Source organism: Juglans microcarpa x Juglans regia, chromosome 2S, assembly GCF_004785595.1.
Source record: "Juglans microcarpa x Juglans regia isolate MS1-56 chromosome 2S, Jm3101_v1.0, whole genome shotgun sequence".
Classification (NCBI taxonomy): Eukaryota; Viridiplantae; Streptophyta; class Magnoliopsida; order Fagales; family Juglandaceae; genus Juglans; species Juglans microcarpa x Juglans regia.
Window position 1 is genome coordinate 21,658,890 of NC_054597.1, and position 17,946 is coordinate 21,676,835.

Here is a 17,946-nt window from a genome sequence, read left to right on the forward strand (position 1 = left end):
TCATCTCTCTCGCGGAAACAACGGCTAGCTGTAGGTAATTTCATTTCCACCACTGCGCGGTTTAGGGTTTCTTCAATGACAATATGAAATTTGTTGGAGATTGGGGGGTGGTACACTTAATCTAGTCTATTCAAAACCTTTTTTTCAATTTATTTGATTTGCGGAAGAGTTGAGTTGGCGAAAGGGCTCTGTATTCAGGTGCGATGACCACAGTATTCTGGCGTCGATTTCCCTCTCAACGCTGAACAACGTCCATTGGCTTCCTTTGAAGTGAAGGCATTCCTCTTCTGAACGCTCGGATCCCCAATCAATGTAAGTATTTCTTGCACAAATGCTCTTTATCATTTTTCAGTCTCTCGGGGATGGAGAAGCCATTTGTCTGATCTTTGCCATATTATATAGGGGAATCTGATTTTCAAACCGAGATTATGTACGTAACTTCCTTTTTCAGAATCGTGCAGTATTGGAATTGGTTGTAGATCCATAGGATCAGTCAATTAAGGTTATGCATCTGTGATATATACAAATCATTGGTCATGTACATGATGCATGTTCACACACACACACACACACACACACAAACACACAAACACACACACACACACATTGGATTACACCAAATTATATTGACTCAGATTTTTCCCAAAATAAGCTGACATTAGTTTTTGTTCTTGTTTCTTGGCATACGCTGATCATGGCTTCAAATTGAAAAGCTTTTATTTGACTTGCCTTTCTGAAAATGAGAATAACTTTCCTCAAAGGAGGGTTTCAAAATGGTTAAAATGGTGGCAGTGCATCAGGTTTTAATTTTGGATCATGTATGTAAGAGGATATCAATGCTCTAGCTTCTAGCCAAGGAAACTTTTGTTTGACTAGTAGGGACATTTTAAGGGATTTTTATCAACTAGTACCCACTTTAAAGAAAAAAGGACTTGCCTTTTTGCGTTTTGCAAACTTATTATTGTTGAACTACTTTGAACACTCTCATGACTTTGCTTCGACTGTTTCTGCTAAAATGTATACTGAATGGTAAAAGCCTTGGATTTCCAAGCGTAATAAGAAGATTTTTATTCTTTTATCCAAAGGCATGCCATTTTAAAACTCTCATGTAATGTGGACAAAGAGAATAATGTATGAAGTGTTATTTTGCATTTCCAGAAAAATAATATTTAACAATGTATTCCTTGGTGCTTTATTTTCCTTTATGTAGAGTTCCAGAAATTGGGCAGGAGGTCACCAAGTGAATACTCCTTGGAAATTGAGGACTGTTGCATGTTTGTAAATGTTTTAAGCTGGCATCCTCTAAAGCTAACCATATGCTGGCTAGTACTCCTCATTTTGCTAACCATCAGTTACTCATCCAAAGAACCTGATGTGGAAGGTATAGTGTGGTTTAACCTTTGTCCTTTGTTCTGTTTGTAACTTAGTTTTGTACTCTATTGATAAACATATTTTCCCAGAACTTCTCTAAACACATTTAGAATTGGAGGGAGAAGACATAGAATCTTATGAAAACATGATAAACTGGTCTAATTTCCAATAGCCTCAAGACACTCTGTTAGTCACTAAAAATAACTTCTCTAAACACATTCTGTTACTGAGTTTCCCTTTATTTATTTTTTAGAAGTAAGAAGATTTTATTAATAAGTGCAATGGTGCAACCCCCATACACAAGTAGCATACATGAGAGACACCTAGCTAGAGTACTCATTACTTGGGGTGGTGTTATCATTTCATTCAATCAAGAGGAATCACTTGCTTCAAATTTGAGCATACTTGGAAGAACCGTTTGGTGCAGTTTATGCATGGATTTTGGTGCAGTTTATGGAATGCAGAGGGCATTTAGTGAAGGCGACATGCTAAAGGTTAGCCTTAATTAATTCACCGATTTTTCTGAAATGTTTATAATTTGAGGTTGAGGTTGATATATAGTTTATTATTTGCTTCCAACAATGAAACAGCATTTCATTTATTTGGAGAGATTAGGTTCAATAAGAGTTTATGCATGGATTTAAGAAAAGTGATAAGATAATTTGATGCAAAGAAGAAAAGAAGAATTGTAACACCCCGTTCTCATAGGATAGAGATGTTACTAACATTCATAACATAATGCCCGGTAAAGAGATTCATATCTTGAATATACCTCATTTATTTAAAAGCGATAAAATATTAAAAACTGATTTGAACATAATCGTCTCAAAAACTGAACGTAAAGTAAAAGAACATAAATTAATCCTAGGAATGACGTAAAAGACGTCTTATTCTTGTGTGAATTATCATCTATTCCTTCCTAATCCTTTGTACTAAATCTACTCCTGGCCATCCAGCTCTGCATCGTCATAAACATCATCTGTAACAATTAGACATGAAAGAAACAAGAAGACAAACAAGAATGAGTCGAATACTTAGTAAATAGCACATTATACTGTAAAACATAATCTGGCCTAGCATGGATTTAGTTTCTGAAGACTTTTAACAACATATATACATATATCGTCATATATTTACATAGCACATATCTATCCATCATCATGAGCTGAAGCATACATAATATGTAATGTGAATGTATAATAACTTGTTTATCTTGTTTAACATGGAGTGAAACACCGTGTTTCACTTAACTGGCATAACATGGAGTGAAACACACTTGGGTCCGTGTTTCACTTAACTGAGTAACATGAAGTGAAACACGCTTGGGTCCGTATTTCACTTAACTGAGTAACATGAAGTGAAACACGCTTGGGTCCGTGTTTCACTTAACTGAGTAACATGGAGTGAAACACGCTTGGGTCCGTGTTTCACTTGAGTAACATGGAGTGAACAAGGCTTGAGTCCGTGTTTCACTTAACTGAATAACGTGGAGTAAAACACGCTTGGGTCCGTGTTTCACTTTACTTGTGGTTAACCACGCTTGAGTCCGTGGTACTGTATTAAAATTTCTTATCTTTCTTAATGCATGGGAATTTACTAGGCTTCATGAACTTTCTTAACATGGCATAACATAACATGACTAGAACTGAACATTTTATGACATTCCATGACATACATGATCTAAGTATTACATGAACATGGCATACATGATTTGCGTGCTACATGAACATGGCATACATGATCTACGTGCTACATGAACATGGCGTACATGATCTAATTATTATATGAACATGGCTTGCATAATTTGACTATTCTATTACATGGCATATTTGACTTGAATTACTACATGAACATCTCATGGCTTTCATATGATTTTAGTAACATTCAATCAATCAAATAACAAATTCATTCATTCAAGCATAATCTCATATTTCATCAAAGATCATGAAAGGAATCTAATCTTGACTTGTCTTATAGCGTAGCATAGATAATCATCATAAGGACATCACATTTTCATACATAACAATAATATTCACAGTACGCATGCATTCATATGATCATACTATTTACCTCTTAGCGTTGCTTCCTGACTTCCAAGTGATAGCGCGTTACCTATTCGAGGTACACGATGTTACTAATCTTCTAGGAAAAATGTCCTACTATCTTTCCCACTTGAGCACATATCATAAACTTTAAATCTAATAAAATATCTAACTATATACTGAATTCATTGATTAATCTCACTATTTTATGGCTACTAAAACAATAATATCATATCTAGTCCTTAAATATAAAATAGTAGAAAATATCTACATATTATGTATTTTATAGAATAACAATGTAATGATTTTGCAACCCAGGTTTAATAATACTGTAGACCCACATTAGAAAACAGTCTTTTTAAATATTATACCAGTTTCTGTAAGATTGGGTCCAACTTAAAACATGGCCCGTGTAGAAATAGGTCCTCTTCGAGTTTATAAGGCTCTTGGCCAAAAAGCTTAAGGCTCGTGGCCCACTCTAACATCAGTAACGTAAAAGCCCTAAGGGCTGAGAAAGAAAAGCTCCTGAGAGGAGCATCGTGCGACGGAAGGCAACTAACCGAGGGGAAAAGTAAACTGTTGCGCAGCGACTCTGGGTGACTGGAAGTGACCGGCGGCGCAACTGAGGGAGTCCCGATGGTGGTGCGACACCGAGAGAGAGAGAGAGTTTAGAGAGAAAAATGAAAACTTAAAATATTGAGAGGGAGGAAGGTGGCGCGCGGCGGCAAGGCTTACCTAAGGGAGTGGGTGCGACGAAAATAGGTTGGCTGGCATTTTCTGTGGTGGTATGGCAGGTGGTCTTTCGAGATGGCTGTTGGTTGCTGGGAGGGATGCTGCGTGGTGCTTGCGGGTGAGTTTCTTTCTCTACGTGAAAGAGTCTTTTCTCTAGGGATTTTTGTGTGTACACTTCGGAGGCCTTGTGGGTTTCTTATAGGCGAAGGAGGGAAACAACGTACATCTTTAGGAGATTGTTTATAATTCGAAATTGCCTAAACTTTAGGAGCCTATTCTTACGAGGATACAGATTCTGAGAGGATTTGAAGAGTTTGAGTTGGAGTTAATCTCAAACTGGAAACCGAGTCTAACACAGGAACTTAATGGATAAAGTATACGAAGGTTTTGGATAGGGAAGGAATCACTAATTTAATCTATCTGTTAGCACATTTTCTAAAATGATAATAAAAATATAAAACAATAAAATAAATAAATAAATAAAATACTAGTTTTAAGCCCTAAATTTGGATCCGTATGCTACAAGAATATATGACATTGGATGCTAAAATATAGGAAGCACTTTTAGTTCTTTGCTGTGGAGTTAATAGGATACTCTTCTATGTGGTTTTAAGACTTATACATTTGGGATTAAAGCTTAGTTGAGTTGAGTATGTTGTATTTCAATTTACCAAGGACCATATTTTTTATTATTAGTATTTCATAATACTCATAAAACGCATGCAAATTTCATGTAAAGTGAGCTCTCGGTTACCAAATAAATTTGATGGACTTTCTTTTGGTTAGATACTACAATAGGACAGATTTTGTATTTGCAATATTTCAGCCAAAGTGACATGTTTTGTATTCTACTGTTAAGTTTGGAAATGGCATGTATAGTGGGTTGGATTTACGTTATCTATTGTTTTATATTTGCACTGAGTTTGAAAATGGCATGTATAAGTTTTGTATTTGCACTAAATTTGAAAATTACATGTTTTGTATTGTAATCTTAAGTTTTATTTTTGCACCAAGTTTGGAAATGGCTATTGTTTATATTTGAGTACTCTTGAAACTTTGGAAGAAACACATTTTTTGTAATAGGCTCTTGATCCATGATATCACCTTACATTCTATTTTTACAAAAATTTCATGTATTTGATCTAAATGTCATTTACTTCTAGAGTGATTTGTATATAATCTTGGCTGCAACAATATCAGACTGCATAAGGATTATTGCATTGCCACCTCCTGCAACTGAAATAATTAATTCTCATATTTGTCATCCTAATTTAAGAACCAGAGTTTTTGAATCCACGGCTTCGTTAGTTTTAATATTTTGTCAAGCTTTCCATGTGACACTTTTTTCTGCATCTTATTAGAGATGAGTGACGAGGCACATGAAATTGAAGCTAAAGAAAGTCATGCTCAACGTTCAGTTCCCCAATTGAATGAGGGAATCCTTTCATCTTTGTCAAGGAGATCAGTTGCTGCACACCCTTGGCATGATCTCGGGATTGGTATGTATAAACCTACTATATTTAGTGTTCATATAAACTTAAAAGGTACTAATTCTGTTCCATAAAACTTTGTTTGCAGGACATGGAGCATCTCATATTTTCAACTGTGTATGTTTTCAAACTTGGCTTTACAATATGAAGTGGTTTGTTAGTGAAGGGAATAGACATGTTCTGAGGTTGAATTTTGTTTGCCTTATTTTTTTCTGTATTTCCTGTATTGATTGTAGGGCATCCAATAATGCAACCAAAATCTCCCTCAAGTGAGATTTCTAGCATGCAGTTAAAATCACCATCTTAGCACTAATTTCTGTTATGAATCTCTAACTCTTTCCCAGCATGCAAATATCACTTGTCCAATAAGAATTATCAAAGCAGTTACACCTTTATGGTCATTCCCATGCAACCCAATCCAGCAGCATTCCCTTTCATCCTGGTGGGTAAATAAAACATTAGTGCTGCAAGCTAATATTGTGACCATCATCCCCTTTCCTTGCAAATTATTCTCAACATCTATTAGACTCCATTTCCCAGTTTCCAACTTTTCTCAGCCTTCTTAAATTACCAGTACTTTCTCTTATCTAGCAAGAATTTTCAACTTTTAAATTGAAACTCGTTTTCTTCAGGCACATTTTCTAATGTATCTCTTTGTTGTATTACTAATTGGAATGATACAGGTTGTTGAGATCACAAAGGGAAGTAAGGTGAAATATGAGCTTGACAAGAAGATAGGACTAATTAAGGGGTATTGACCATTTCGTCCTTTTAAATGGAAGATTTTAGTGCTAGTCTGAAAAGTATATTGTTTTGGCTTTGCGTTGATGCATATTTAACTAGAACATGTTGGTTCAAAAGATTCAAGTATTTGTGTAGGTATAATGTACTAAAAGATTCAAGCTTTTTATAATTATCTGGACATATTGAATTTGGCCTGATTGGAGAATTGTTTTTTTTTTTTTTTTTTTTTTTCCATCTTGTAAAAGTGAATATTTGTAGTCCTGCTTTCATTATAGACTCTCAATATCCAGGCAAGGCAACTGGCTGATGTTACATACCTATTGATCAAATCTATTTAGGTATATATATTTAGGCTTACTATGCTGGCATATATGTTCATTGGAAGCACTTGCTTGCAGTTTTTTAAGTTAAATGTTTATTACCAGAAATAGAATGACTATACATGCAAATCACACTCAAAATGAATGCATATATGGAATTAATTAGGAAATTTTCTACCTCCTCGTTCCCACCTCAATCTCTTATCTATTGATCCAATTTAATAAAAACTTTCTTCCCACCAGCATCATATACAAGTGGTAAGTGTTTCCTCCAATTCTTTACTAAAATATGGACTATTAAATGCATGCTTAGTGTTGGATATTGCTATTTTCATCTGTCATCACTCTTTGATGGATACAATCATTTATACTCCTGTTAACATTTCCTTTGATGAATTAGTTATTATTTGGCTTGGTTTCTTACATATTATTTTTTACAACTCGGATATTTTACCTGCTTGGTGACACTTGTTATTGGTTTTTAGATCATTTGTAAGTCTGGTTTCGTGCATCCCACTTGTGCAATTGTTTTTTTAGCAAGAACATATAATTTGGATGTGTATTATGTTTTTTTGTGGATTTTGTTTTTGTGCCTTTTCTTATTTTCTGAAAAACCTTTTCTGGCGAGTAAAATTAGCCGCAAAAACTTTTTTCAGCGACACTTGCTGGAAATACATAATGGCGATGATAATATAAAATTGCTGGGAAAAATATGGAGTCATTTTCGGCGGTTTTCCAACCATTTGCAATATAGTATGTATCATCGCAATTGACTTTTCACAATGATTAAAGGGTGAACGGAAATATCATTTCTGTCTATTTTTGAGATATATGCGCAGGACATAAATCATCAAAAATAATAATTTTTTGTGACAATTTTTATATATCGCTGAAATTGAGCACCTTAATTTTGTAGAACATGTAATGACTTAGAAATCATCGAAAATGATCAAATGTAACGATTATTAAGGGTATTGGTGATATTTTGAGCGTTGGAAAAAATTTAATTTCTTGTACAAATGCCACCTATGGAGGAGAAGCACACAGGGTAAGAACCATTTGCTTGTTTCTTACACACGACCAAAGAAAGAGAGTTTTGCGCTTCAAGGGTGTTACATGCCTACGAATACACACACGCACTCACTCAGGAAAAGCTAGAGTTTCTCTTCAAAGGGGAGAAAGGGATCCTAACACTATTTGCCTTGAGCAAATTAAAGATGAAGCTTTGAAGAGGAATGTGAGCAACGACCATTATACTTAGAAATGGTGTTCGGGTCCCTTTCCTAGGAAAACTATTATATAAAATCCTAGGCCTGAAAAGCTCAAATTTTGGGAATTGGTAGCATCCACTCAGTTTGAGCCTTAAACGAAATTGGTTGCATCAACCAACTCAAAGAACCAAACTGAGTGCACCTTGGTCTAGTTTGTGTAGGAACTATTTAGATTGAATTTGAACCAGCCTCATGCCATGGTTTATACTACCACCCCATGTCACCTCATTCTCCACCTAATCACCAAGAAGTCCCATGACCATTGTGAAGATTTTGACTCATTTTTGCTGCCAAAAAACATCCGAAACCGAACTGATTTTTTGCCACCACAAAACGACCTCCATCCAATGGTTTTCAAATGTGGTCTAAGGGATCTACTACCACCCAAATGATGCCCCACGACCAGGAGTCAACTACACGCTTGCAGTTATTGTGGAGAAGAAATGATGGTAGTTTAGGGCACTATTTCTTTCTGCACAAGTGACCCAAGCTCATGCAAGTAAATCTGAAAATTTTACAGATTTGAGCACCTCTCACTTTACCCAATCACCAAGCACTCAAGCCAACACCCCTCATCCCTTGGCCACCTATAAATCCTTCCCACCACTTCTCATTTCACACACACCACAGCTCCAAGCATCCTTGTAACATACAGATCCAAATTTAGGGCTTAAACACTAGTATTTTATTTATTTGTTATTTATTTATTTATTTTATTTATATTCTTATTTTCATTTTAGAAAATGTGCTAACAGATAGATTTAAATTAGTGATTTTCCCTATCCAAAATCTTCGTATTCTTATCCATTAAGTTCCCGTACTAGATTCGGTTTCCAGTTTGAGTTTAACTCCAACTCCAACTTTTCAAATCCTCTCAAAATCTATATCCTCGTAAGAATAGGTTCTTAAAGCTTAGGCAATTTCGAATTTCAGCCAATCTCCTGAAGGTTTCCCTCCCATCGCCTATAAGAACCCACAAAGCCTCTGCTTTAAACATCGAAATACCTAGAGAACCAACAATTTCGCACAAGCCTTATTTCTGCCTAGCCACCGCCGACCACCCTAGGACGTCGGAGCACCACCCACGGTGCTAGAAAACGCAGGCCAACCCAACCCCGTTGAACCCAATCATTTCCGGTAAGTTCCCGATGAGATTTCTCTCTTCCCGTGATTTTCTCCGTCTCGGTCTAACTCTCTCTCTCTCTCCCCTTCTCTCTCTCTCTCTTGCATCGCACCACTGCCCAGAGGACCCAGTCGCGTCGCCGGTCACTTCCAACCACCCCAGAGCCGCCGTCGCCTCAGCCTTTTTCTCTCGGTGAGCATCGCACAACCACTTCTTTGTTTTAGTTCAGCCCTCTGTACACGATGAGAGTTCCCCCCCCCCCCCCCCCCTAAAGCCTATAGTTTTTCCTTATAATCAGTTTTCCCCATAATAACCATGACCTTTAAGATGAATTCCCAAAATACTCTTTATAACTCTTGTTCTAGGCCTCCGCATATCTCATTGATGAGATTTTCTTTTTAATTACAGTGTAGCTTACAATGTCTATGGGAAATTTCATGTTTTAAATTTGTGCATTACGTGGACTAATCTCCTATATGAGCTGGGTGAATTCAATTAAACATGTGATTTTAAATTGAATTTGCTCTAAGCGTGGGTTGTGTTGTAAGAGTTATTACTCTAAGAGTCCACATTTCGTTAATCAGGGAGAAGTTTATAAACTATTTTACAGCAGAAAGTCTGAAGGGATTTTAAAATATGTTTTTTTAAAAAAAAAGTATGCTATGAAGCTTATTATTTTAGTTAAGTTCCTTTATATGTATTTAATTACATGGAATAGTACGACACACTTTTCTAGGAAATTAGTAACGTCTAGTACCTCCTATAGGTAACGCGTTACAAGTTGGAAGTCAGGAAGCGACGCTAAGAGGTAAATAGTATGATCATATAAATGCATACGTACTGTGAATATTATTGTTATGTATGAAAATATGATGTCCTTATGATAATTATCTATGCTACGCTATAAGACAAGTCAAGGTTAAATTCCTTTCACGATCTTTGATGAAATATGAGATTATGCTTGAATGAATGAATTTGTCATTTGATTGATTGAATGTTACTAAAATCATATGAAAGCCATGAGATGTTCATGTAGTAATTCAAGTCAAATATGCCATGTAATAGAATAGTCAAATTATGCAAGCCATGTTCATGTGATAATTAGATCATGTATGCCATGTTCATGTAGCATGTAAATCATGTATGCCATGTTTATGTAGTACTTAGATAATGTATGCCATGGAATGTCATAAAATGTTCAGTTCTTGTTATGTTATGCTATGTCATGTTATGTTATGTCATGTACAAGAATATACCATGTTAAGAAAGTTCATGAAGCCTAATGAATTCTCATGCATTAAGAAACATAAGAAGTTTTAATACAGTACCACGGACTCAAGCGTGGTTAACCACAAGTAAAGTGAAACATGGACCCAAGCGTGTTTCACTCTATGTTATTCAGTTAAGTGAAACACGGACTCAAGCGTGTTTCACTCCATGTTAAACAAGATAAACAAGTTATTATACATTTACGTTATGTATTTGCCCTAATTATGTATGCTTCCGCTCATGATGATGGATAGATATGTGCTATGTGAATATATGACGATATATGTATATATGTTGTTAAGAGTCTTCAGAAACTAAATCCATGCTAGGCCAGATTATGTTTTACAGTATAATATGCTATTTACTGAGTATTCGACTCATTCTTGTTTGTCTTCTTGTTTCTTTCATGTCTAATTGGTACAAATGATGTTTATGATGATGCAGAGCTGGATGGCCAGGAGTAGATTTAGTACAAAGGATTAGGAAGGAATAGATGATAATTCAAACAAGAATAAGACGTCTTTTACGTCATTCCTAGGATTAATTTATGTTCTTTTACTTTACGTTTAGTTTTTGAGACGGTTATATTCAAATCAGTTTTTAACATTTTATAGCTTTTCAATAAATGAGGTATATTCAAGATATGAATCTCTTTACCGGGCATTATGTTATGAATGTTAGTGACATCTCTATCCTATAGGAATGATGTGTTACAATTTGGTATCAGAGCCAGGTTGAGAGATTCTGTAGAAAAAAGAAAAAAAAAAGAATTTGGGATAGCAAACACCTAGGATGACTCCTGGCCAGCTCAAAGTTCAAGAGAGACTATTGACTATTATGTTTGATATGTATTGTCATGATTAACTTGATTGCATGATTAAATTATTACTTACTCATTGCATGAATGGTGTTATTACATAATGGCACCAGGAACTAGGCGTAATACGCACCTGGAAGGTTCCTCGGAACCTCCACCGAACGAACCAGAGGTGTTAGCGGCTGCTGCTACCAGGCTTTTTCGGTGTTTTATTGATGAAGAAGGCTTGGTAGCCAGGAATCCCAAGGGCGGTTGTACCCTGAACCAGTTTACACAGCAGCATCCTCCGACTTTTGACGGTAGGGCAGAAGCACTCGATGCAGAAAGCTGGATCAAAAGAATGGAGAAGATTTTCAGGGCTCTATTCTGTACGGATGAGCAAAAAGTGGAGTTTGCCACTTATATGTTTGCAGACGAAGCGGCTGAGTGGTGGACCTCTACAAGGGAACTGCTACTGCTTGAGCTTAACGAGGGGGTGTCCATCACTTGGGACCATTTCAAATGGGCATTTTTGGACCGATATTTTTCCCCAACACTCCGTGAAGCAAAATCTAGGCAGTTTCTTGACCTGGTGCAGGGAACCATGACAGTGGAACGCTATACCGCGACGTTTGTGGCATTATCGTGGTTTGCAAGTTATCTAGTTCCAGACGAGGAAAAGAAATGTGAAAAGTTCGAGCGGGGCTTACATCCGAGAATTCGAAGTCGCCTGATACCCCTGAGGATCCGTAATTTCACCGACTTGGTCACACGAGCCACCTTGGTGGAAGAAGACATGAGGGTGAATACGAAACTTTTCAATCAAAGGAAACGCCAACAACCTCTACCTGAGTCCATTAGAAACAAGAAGCCTGCCCCCAACTACCGTCCACAACCACCTCCGGGTATTCCAATGTATCCGATTTGCCAAAATTGCGGAAAGAGGCATCAAGGAAGTTGTTTAGTGGGCCAAAATGTTTACTTCAAATGCGGGCAGCCAAACCATATGGCTCGAGATTGTCCAAGGAATGTGCCGCCTCCAGCTACAAAGAGTGGTCAGAGGATTACCACACCAGTTAGAGTTTTTGCTCTTACCCAAGGGACGCTGAGACATCTAATGATGTGGTCACAGGTACCTTTCGTTATCCTAAATTTAGATGTGTCTTTTGTACGATTGATAAACTATATGATCCTCATAGCTCTAAGTTGTGATGACATTCATATAGGCACATTATCGTTGTTTTCACGTCATGCCTCCATTTTATTCGACTCTGGTGCCACTCATTCTTTCATTTCAAATCATTATGTGCCTTTGACTGAGAAGATACCTGAACCACTAGAACCTAGCATGTCTGTTGCTACGCCCTCAGGAGAACATGTTAATTGTGATTATGTGCTAATTGGATGTCCGATTGAGATTCAAGGGAGAATTCTACTTGCGTACTTGATCATATTTAATATGTCCGGATTCGACGTGATTCTGGGAATGGACTGGTTATCTAGGAACCATGCCTGTGTGGATTGCTTTAATAAGAGGGTAGTCTTTAAATCCACAAATGGAGAGGAGTTTAGTTTTCAGTCAGTACAAGGAGGTTTCCCTCCGCGTGTAATCTCAGCTTTACAGGCCACCCGGCTTTTGAGACAAGGATGCATGGGATTTCTAGCGAGTTTGGTCTTACCACCAGAAGAATGACTCAAGATTGAAGACATAAGGGTAGTTAGAGATTTTAAAGACGTGTTTCCTGAAGATCTTCCAGGGTTACCCCAAGATAGAGAAGTTGAGTTCGGGAACGGCGCCTGTATCTAAAGCACCCTACTACATGGCTCCCGTTGAGTTAAGAGAACTCAAGGATCAATTGCAAGAGTTACTGGAAAAAGGGTTCATACGCCCCAGTGTCTCTCCATAGGGTACTCCAGTACTTTTCGTGAAGAAGAATGATGGGTCTATGCGTTCATGTATTGACTACATGGAGTTAAATAAAGTGACTGTCAAGAACAGATACCCCTACCTCGGACAGATGACTTATTTGATCAACTCTAGGGAGCCCAAGTCTTTTCTAAGATAGATTTGCGATCCGGTTACCACCAGTTGAAGGTTAAGGAGATAGATGTGCAGAAAACGTCCTTCCGGACACGGTATGGACACTATGAATTCCTTGTTATGCCGTTTGGTCTAACTAATGCCCCCGCAGCTTTCATGGATCTTATGAATAGGGTATTTAAGGATTATCTGGATCAGTTTGTGATAGTTTTTATCGACGATATTCTCATTTATTCTCGGAGTAGCGCAGAGCATGAAGAGCATTTGAGAATTGCCCTTCAAACACTAAGAGAAAAGAAGTATGCAAAATTTAAGAAATGCGAGTTCTAATTACAAAAGATTTCCTTTTTGGGACACATGGTGTCAGCAAAAGGAATTTCAGTGGACCCAGCAAAGGTTAAAGCAGTGGTAAAATGGGCCAAGCCTAGTAATGTCAATGAGGTACGAAGTTTCTTAGGCCTCGCTGGCTACAATAGAAGATTTATAGAAGGATTTTCAAGTATAGCAGCTCCGATGACAAAGTTGACAAGAAAGAATGAGAAGTTCCTATGGACAGATGAGTGTGAGGACAGCTTCCAGGAATTGAAGAAAAGATTAGTGACAACACCAGTTCTTACAGTTCCTTCGGGAGATGGAGGATTTGTTATATACAACAATGCTTCACTAAAGGGTTTAGGTTGTGTTTTAATGCAAAATGAGAAAGTTATTTCATACGCTTCCCGACAACTAAAGAGTTATGAGCAGAATTACCCAACCCATGATATGGAACTTGCAGCAATGGTTTTTGCCTTGAAGATATGGAGACATTATCTTTATGGCGAAAAGTGCGAGATTTATACCGATCATAAGAGTCTGAAATATTTCTTCACACAAAAAGAACTGAATATGAGACAACAGAGATGATTGGAACTTTTGAAGGACTATGACTGCAACATTAACTACCATCCCGGTAAAGCAAACGTTGTAGCAGATGCACTTAGTCGGAAGTCATCCTCTAGCACCCTAGCTATGATGTTTACTCCTCAGAAACATATTCTACTAGACATGGAGCGAGTTGACATTGAGGTAATTCAGGACACTCAAGCTAAGATGCATAGTTTGACACTAGGATCAACATTGATAGATCAAATTAAGGTTGCCCAAGCAAGTGATACATAATTGATGAAGATTAAAGAAGAAGTAGCAGAGGGTAAGAGACCTGATTTCCTAGTGTTTGATGATGGCACTTTGAGATTTAAGGGAAGATTTTGTGTACCCAATGATAGAGTAATTAGAGAATTGATCTTGAGAGAAGCTCATCGTTCACTCTACACAGTTCATCCGGGGAGTACCAAGATGTATCGAGATCTAAAACAACACTATTAGTGGAGTGGGATGAAGCAAGAGATAGTGACATAGGTAGCACAGTGTCTGACATGTCAACAAGTTAAGGCAGAGCATCAAAGGCCTTCGGGGTTATTACACCCACTCCCTATACCTGTTTGGACGTAGGTTGAAATTGGTATGGATTTTGTATCAGGTTTTCCTAAGGCACCAGGAGGTCAGGATGCAGCTTGGGTAATTGTTGACAGGTTGTCCAAGACAGCTCATTTCATTCTGATTCAGATGACGTATTCTACAGATAGGTTGGCAGAATTATATGTGCGTGAAATCGTTAGGCTGCACGGAATTCCCTCTAAGATTGTGTCAGATAGGGACACCCGTTTCACTTCAACATTTTGGAGGAATGTACAGAAAGAGTTGGGGACAGAGTTGACTTACAACACAGCCTTCCACCCTCAGACAGATGGACAGTCAAAAAGGACAATACAAATATTGGAGGATATGCTTAGAGCCTACGTAATGGATTTCAAGGGCAGCTGGATTAAGTACTTACCTTTGATCGAATTTGCATACAATAATAGTTACCAGGAGAGCATTCAAGCGGCACCATATGAAGTTCTCTACGGCCGCAAGTGCTGGTCACCCCTCTATTGGAACAAAGTGGGAGAACGTAGAATCCTTGGACAAGAGATTATTCAGGAGATGCATGAGAAAATAGTAGTCATCCGAAAGAAACTCGCCATTGCACAAGAGCGACAGAAAAAGTATGCGAATCAAAGGCGTCGAGAGTTACAATTTGAGGTAGGAAGCAAAGTATTCTTGAAAGTGGCGCCGAAAAGGGAATTATGCGATTCGGTAAGAAAGGCAAACTGAGTCCAAGATATGTAGGCCCTTTCGATGTACTAGAAAGAATTGGAGCAGCAGCATACAGGTTGGCCCTCCCACCACAATTGTCGGCTATTCACGATGTTTTCCATGTCTCTTTGCTTCGAGGGTATGTTTCGGACCCTACACATGTACTAGAGTACGAGCCTTTCCAAGTTCGCGAGGATCTGACTTATGAGGAATTTCCTCCCACCACAATTGTCGGCTATTCACGATGTTTTCCATGTCTCTTTGCTTCAAGGGTATGTTTCGAACCCTACACATGTACTAGAGTACGAGCCTTTCCAAGTTCGCGAGGATTTGACTTATGAGGAATTTCCAGTCGGAATCCTTGCACAAAAAGCTCAAGCACTCCGCAAGAAGACCATCCCGATGGTCAAGGTATTTTGGAGCAACCACACGGAAAAAGAGGCCACATGGGAGCTAGAAGAGGACATGAGGACCAAGTATCCATATTTATTCGATTGAGGTACGTTATCTCGAGGATGAGATTTCTTTTAAGGGGGGGACATTGTAACATACGGATCCAAATTTAGGGCTTAAGCACTAGTATTTTATTTATTTGTTATTTATTTATTTATTTTATTTATATTGTTATTTTCATCTTAGAAAATGTGCTAACAGATAGATTTAAATTAATGATTTTCCCTATCCAAAATCTTCGTATTCTCATCCATTAAGTTCCCGTACTAGATTCGGTTTCCAGTTTGAGTTTAACTCCAGCTCAAACTTTTCAAATCCTCTCAAAATCTATATCCTCGTAAGAATAGGTTCCTAAAGTCTAGGCAATTTTGAATTTCAGCCAATCTCCTGAAGGTTTCCCTCCCTACCCACAAAGCCTCTGCTTTAAACATTGAAATACCCAGAGAACCAACAATTTCGCACAAGCCTTATTTCTGCCCAGCCACTGCCGACCACCCTAGGATGTCAGAGCACCACCCACGGCGCCAGAAAACGCCGGCCAACCCTACCCCGTTGAACCCAATCATTTCCGGTAAGTTCCCGTCGAGATTTCTCTCTTCCCCTGATTTTCTCCGTCTCGGTCTAACTCTCTCTCTCTCTCCCCTTCTCTCTCTCTCTCTTGCATCGCACCACTGCCCAGAGGACCCAGTCGCGTCGCCGGTCACTTCCAACCACCCCAGAGCCGCCGTCGCCTCAGCCTTTTTTCTCTCGGTGAGCGCCCCCCCCCCCCCCCCCGGCGCGTAAGCCTATAGTTTTTCCTTATAATCAGTTTTCCCCATAATAACCATGGCCTTTAAGATGAATTCCCAAAATACCCTTTATAACTCTTGTTCTAGGCCTCCGTAAATCTCATTGATGAGATTTTCTTTTTAATTACAGTGTAGCTTACAGTGTCTATGGGAAATTTCATGTTTTAAATCTGTGCATTACGTGGACTGATTTCCTATATGGGCTGGGTGAATTCAATTAAACATGTGATTTTAAATTGAATTTGCTCTAAGCGTGGGTTGTGTTGTAAGAGTTATTGCTCTAAGAGTCCACATTTCGTTAATCAGGGAGAAGTTTATAAACTATTTTACAGCAGAAAGTCTGAAGGGATTTTAAAATATGTTTTTTAAAAAAAAAGTATGCTATGAAGCCTATTATTTTAGTTAAGTTCCTTTATATGTATTTAATTACATGGAATAGTACGACACACTTTTCTAGGAAATTAGTAACGTCTAGTACCTCCTATAGGTAACGCGCTACAAGTTGGAAGTCAGGAAGCAACGCTAAGAGGTAAATAGTATGATCATATAAATGTATGCGTACTGTGAATATTATTGTTATGTATGAAAATATGATGTCCTTATGATGATTATCTATGCTACGTTATAAGACAAGTCAAGGTTAAATTCCTTTCACGATCTTTGATGAAATATGAGATAATGCTTGAATGAATGAATTTGTCATTTGATTGATTGAATGTTACTAAAATCATATGAAAGCCATGAGATGTTCATGTAGTAATTCAAGTCAAATATGCCATGTAATAGAATAGTCAAATTATGCAAGCCATGTTCATGTGATAATTAGATCATGTATGCCATGTTCATGTAGCACGTAAATCATGTATGCCATGTTTATATAGTACTTAGATCATGTATGCCATGGAATGTCATAAAATGTTCAGTTCTTGTTATGTTATGCTATGTCATATTATGTTATGCCATGTACTGGAATATGCCATGTTAAGAAAGTTCATGAAGCCTAATGAATTCTCATGCATTAAGAAAGATAAGAAGTTTTAATATAGTACCACGGACTCAAGCGTGGTTAACCACAAGTAAAGTGAAACACGGACCCAAGCGTGTTTCACTCCATCTTATTCAGTTAAGTGAAACACGGACTCAAGCGTGTTTCACTCCATGTTACTCAAGTAAAGTGAAACACGGACCTAACCGTGTTTCACTCCATGATATTCAGTTAAGTGAAACACGGACCCAAGCGTGTTTCACTCCATGTTACTCAGTTAAGTGAAACACGGACCCAAGCGTATTTCACTCCATGACTCAGTTAAGAGAAACACAGACTCAAG

At 37.9% G+C, this 17,946-nt stretch overlaps 1 protein-coding gene and 1 long non-coding RNA gene across 11 annotated transcripts; both read left to right on the top strand.

Annotated features, from left to right (window-relative positions):
* The first annotated feature begins 65 nt into the window (after positions 1-65).
* LOC121253649 (soluble inorganic pyrophosphatase 3-like) lies at positions 66-6,637 on the top strand. 10 transcript variants are annotated; one of them, XR_005938420.1, is made up of 5 exons: positions 66-107; positions 199-312; positions 1,625-1,865; positions 5,507-5,644; positions 5,724-5,897. XR_005938420.1 is itself a non-coding variant. In XM_041153642.1 (4 exons), exons 1-4 carry the CDS (start codon positions 1,273-1,275, stop codon positions 6,391-6,393), a joined length of 351 nt encoding a protein of 116 aa, XP_041009576.1. In that variant the 5' UTR covers positions 853-1,272; the 3' UTR covers positions 6,394-6,637. The 10 variants fall into 10 exon arrangements, 1 of the variants encoding a protein (XP_041009576.1); XR_005938419.1 differs by lacking the exon at positions 66-107 and having other exon boundaries at positions 128-312; XR_005938422.1 differs by lacking the exon at positions 66-107 and having other exon boundaries at positions 128-312; positions 1,747-1,865.
* Positions 6,638-9,062: 2,425 nt separating this feature from the next.
* On the top strand, positions 9,063-17,140 carry LOC121252864. Its single transcript, XR_005938294.1, has 3 exons — positions 9,063-9,107; positions 9,216-9,285; positions 17,106-17,140. It is a non-coding gene; the product is annotated as an uncharacterized LOC121252864 (long non-coding RNA).
* Positions 17,141-17,946: the final 806 nt, after the last annotated feature.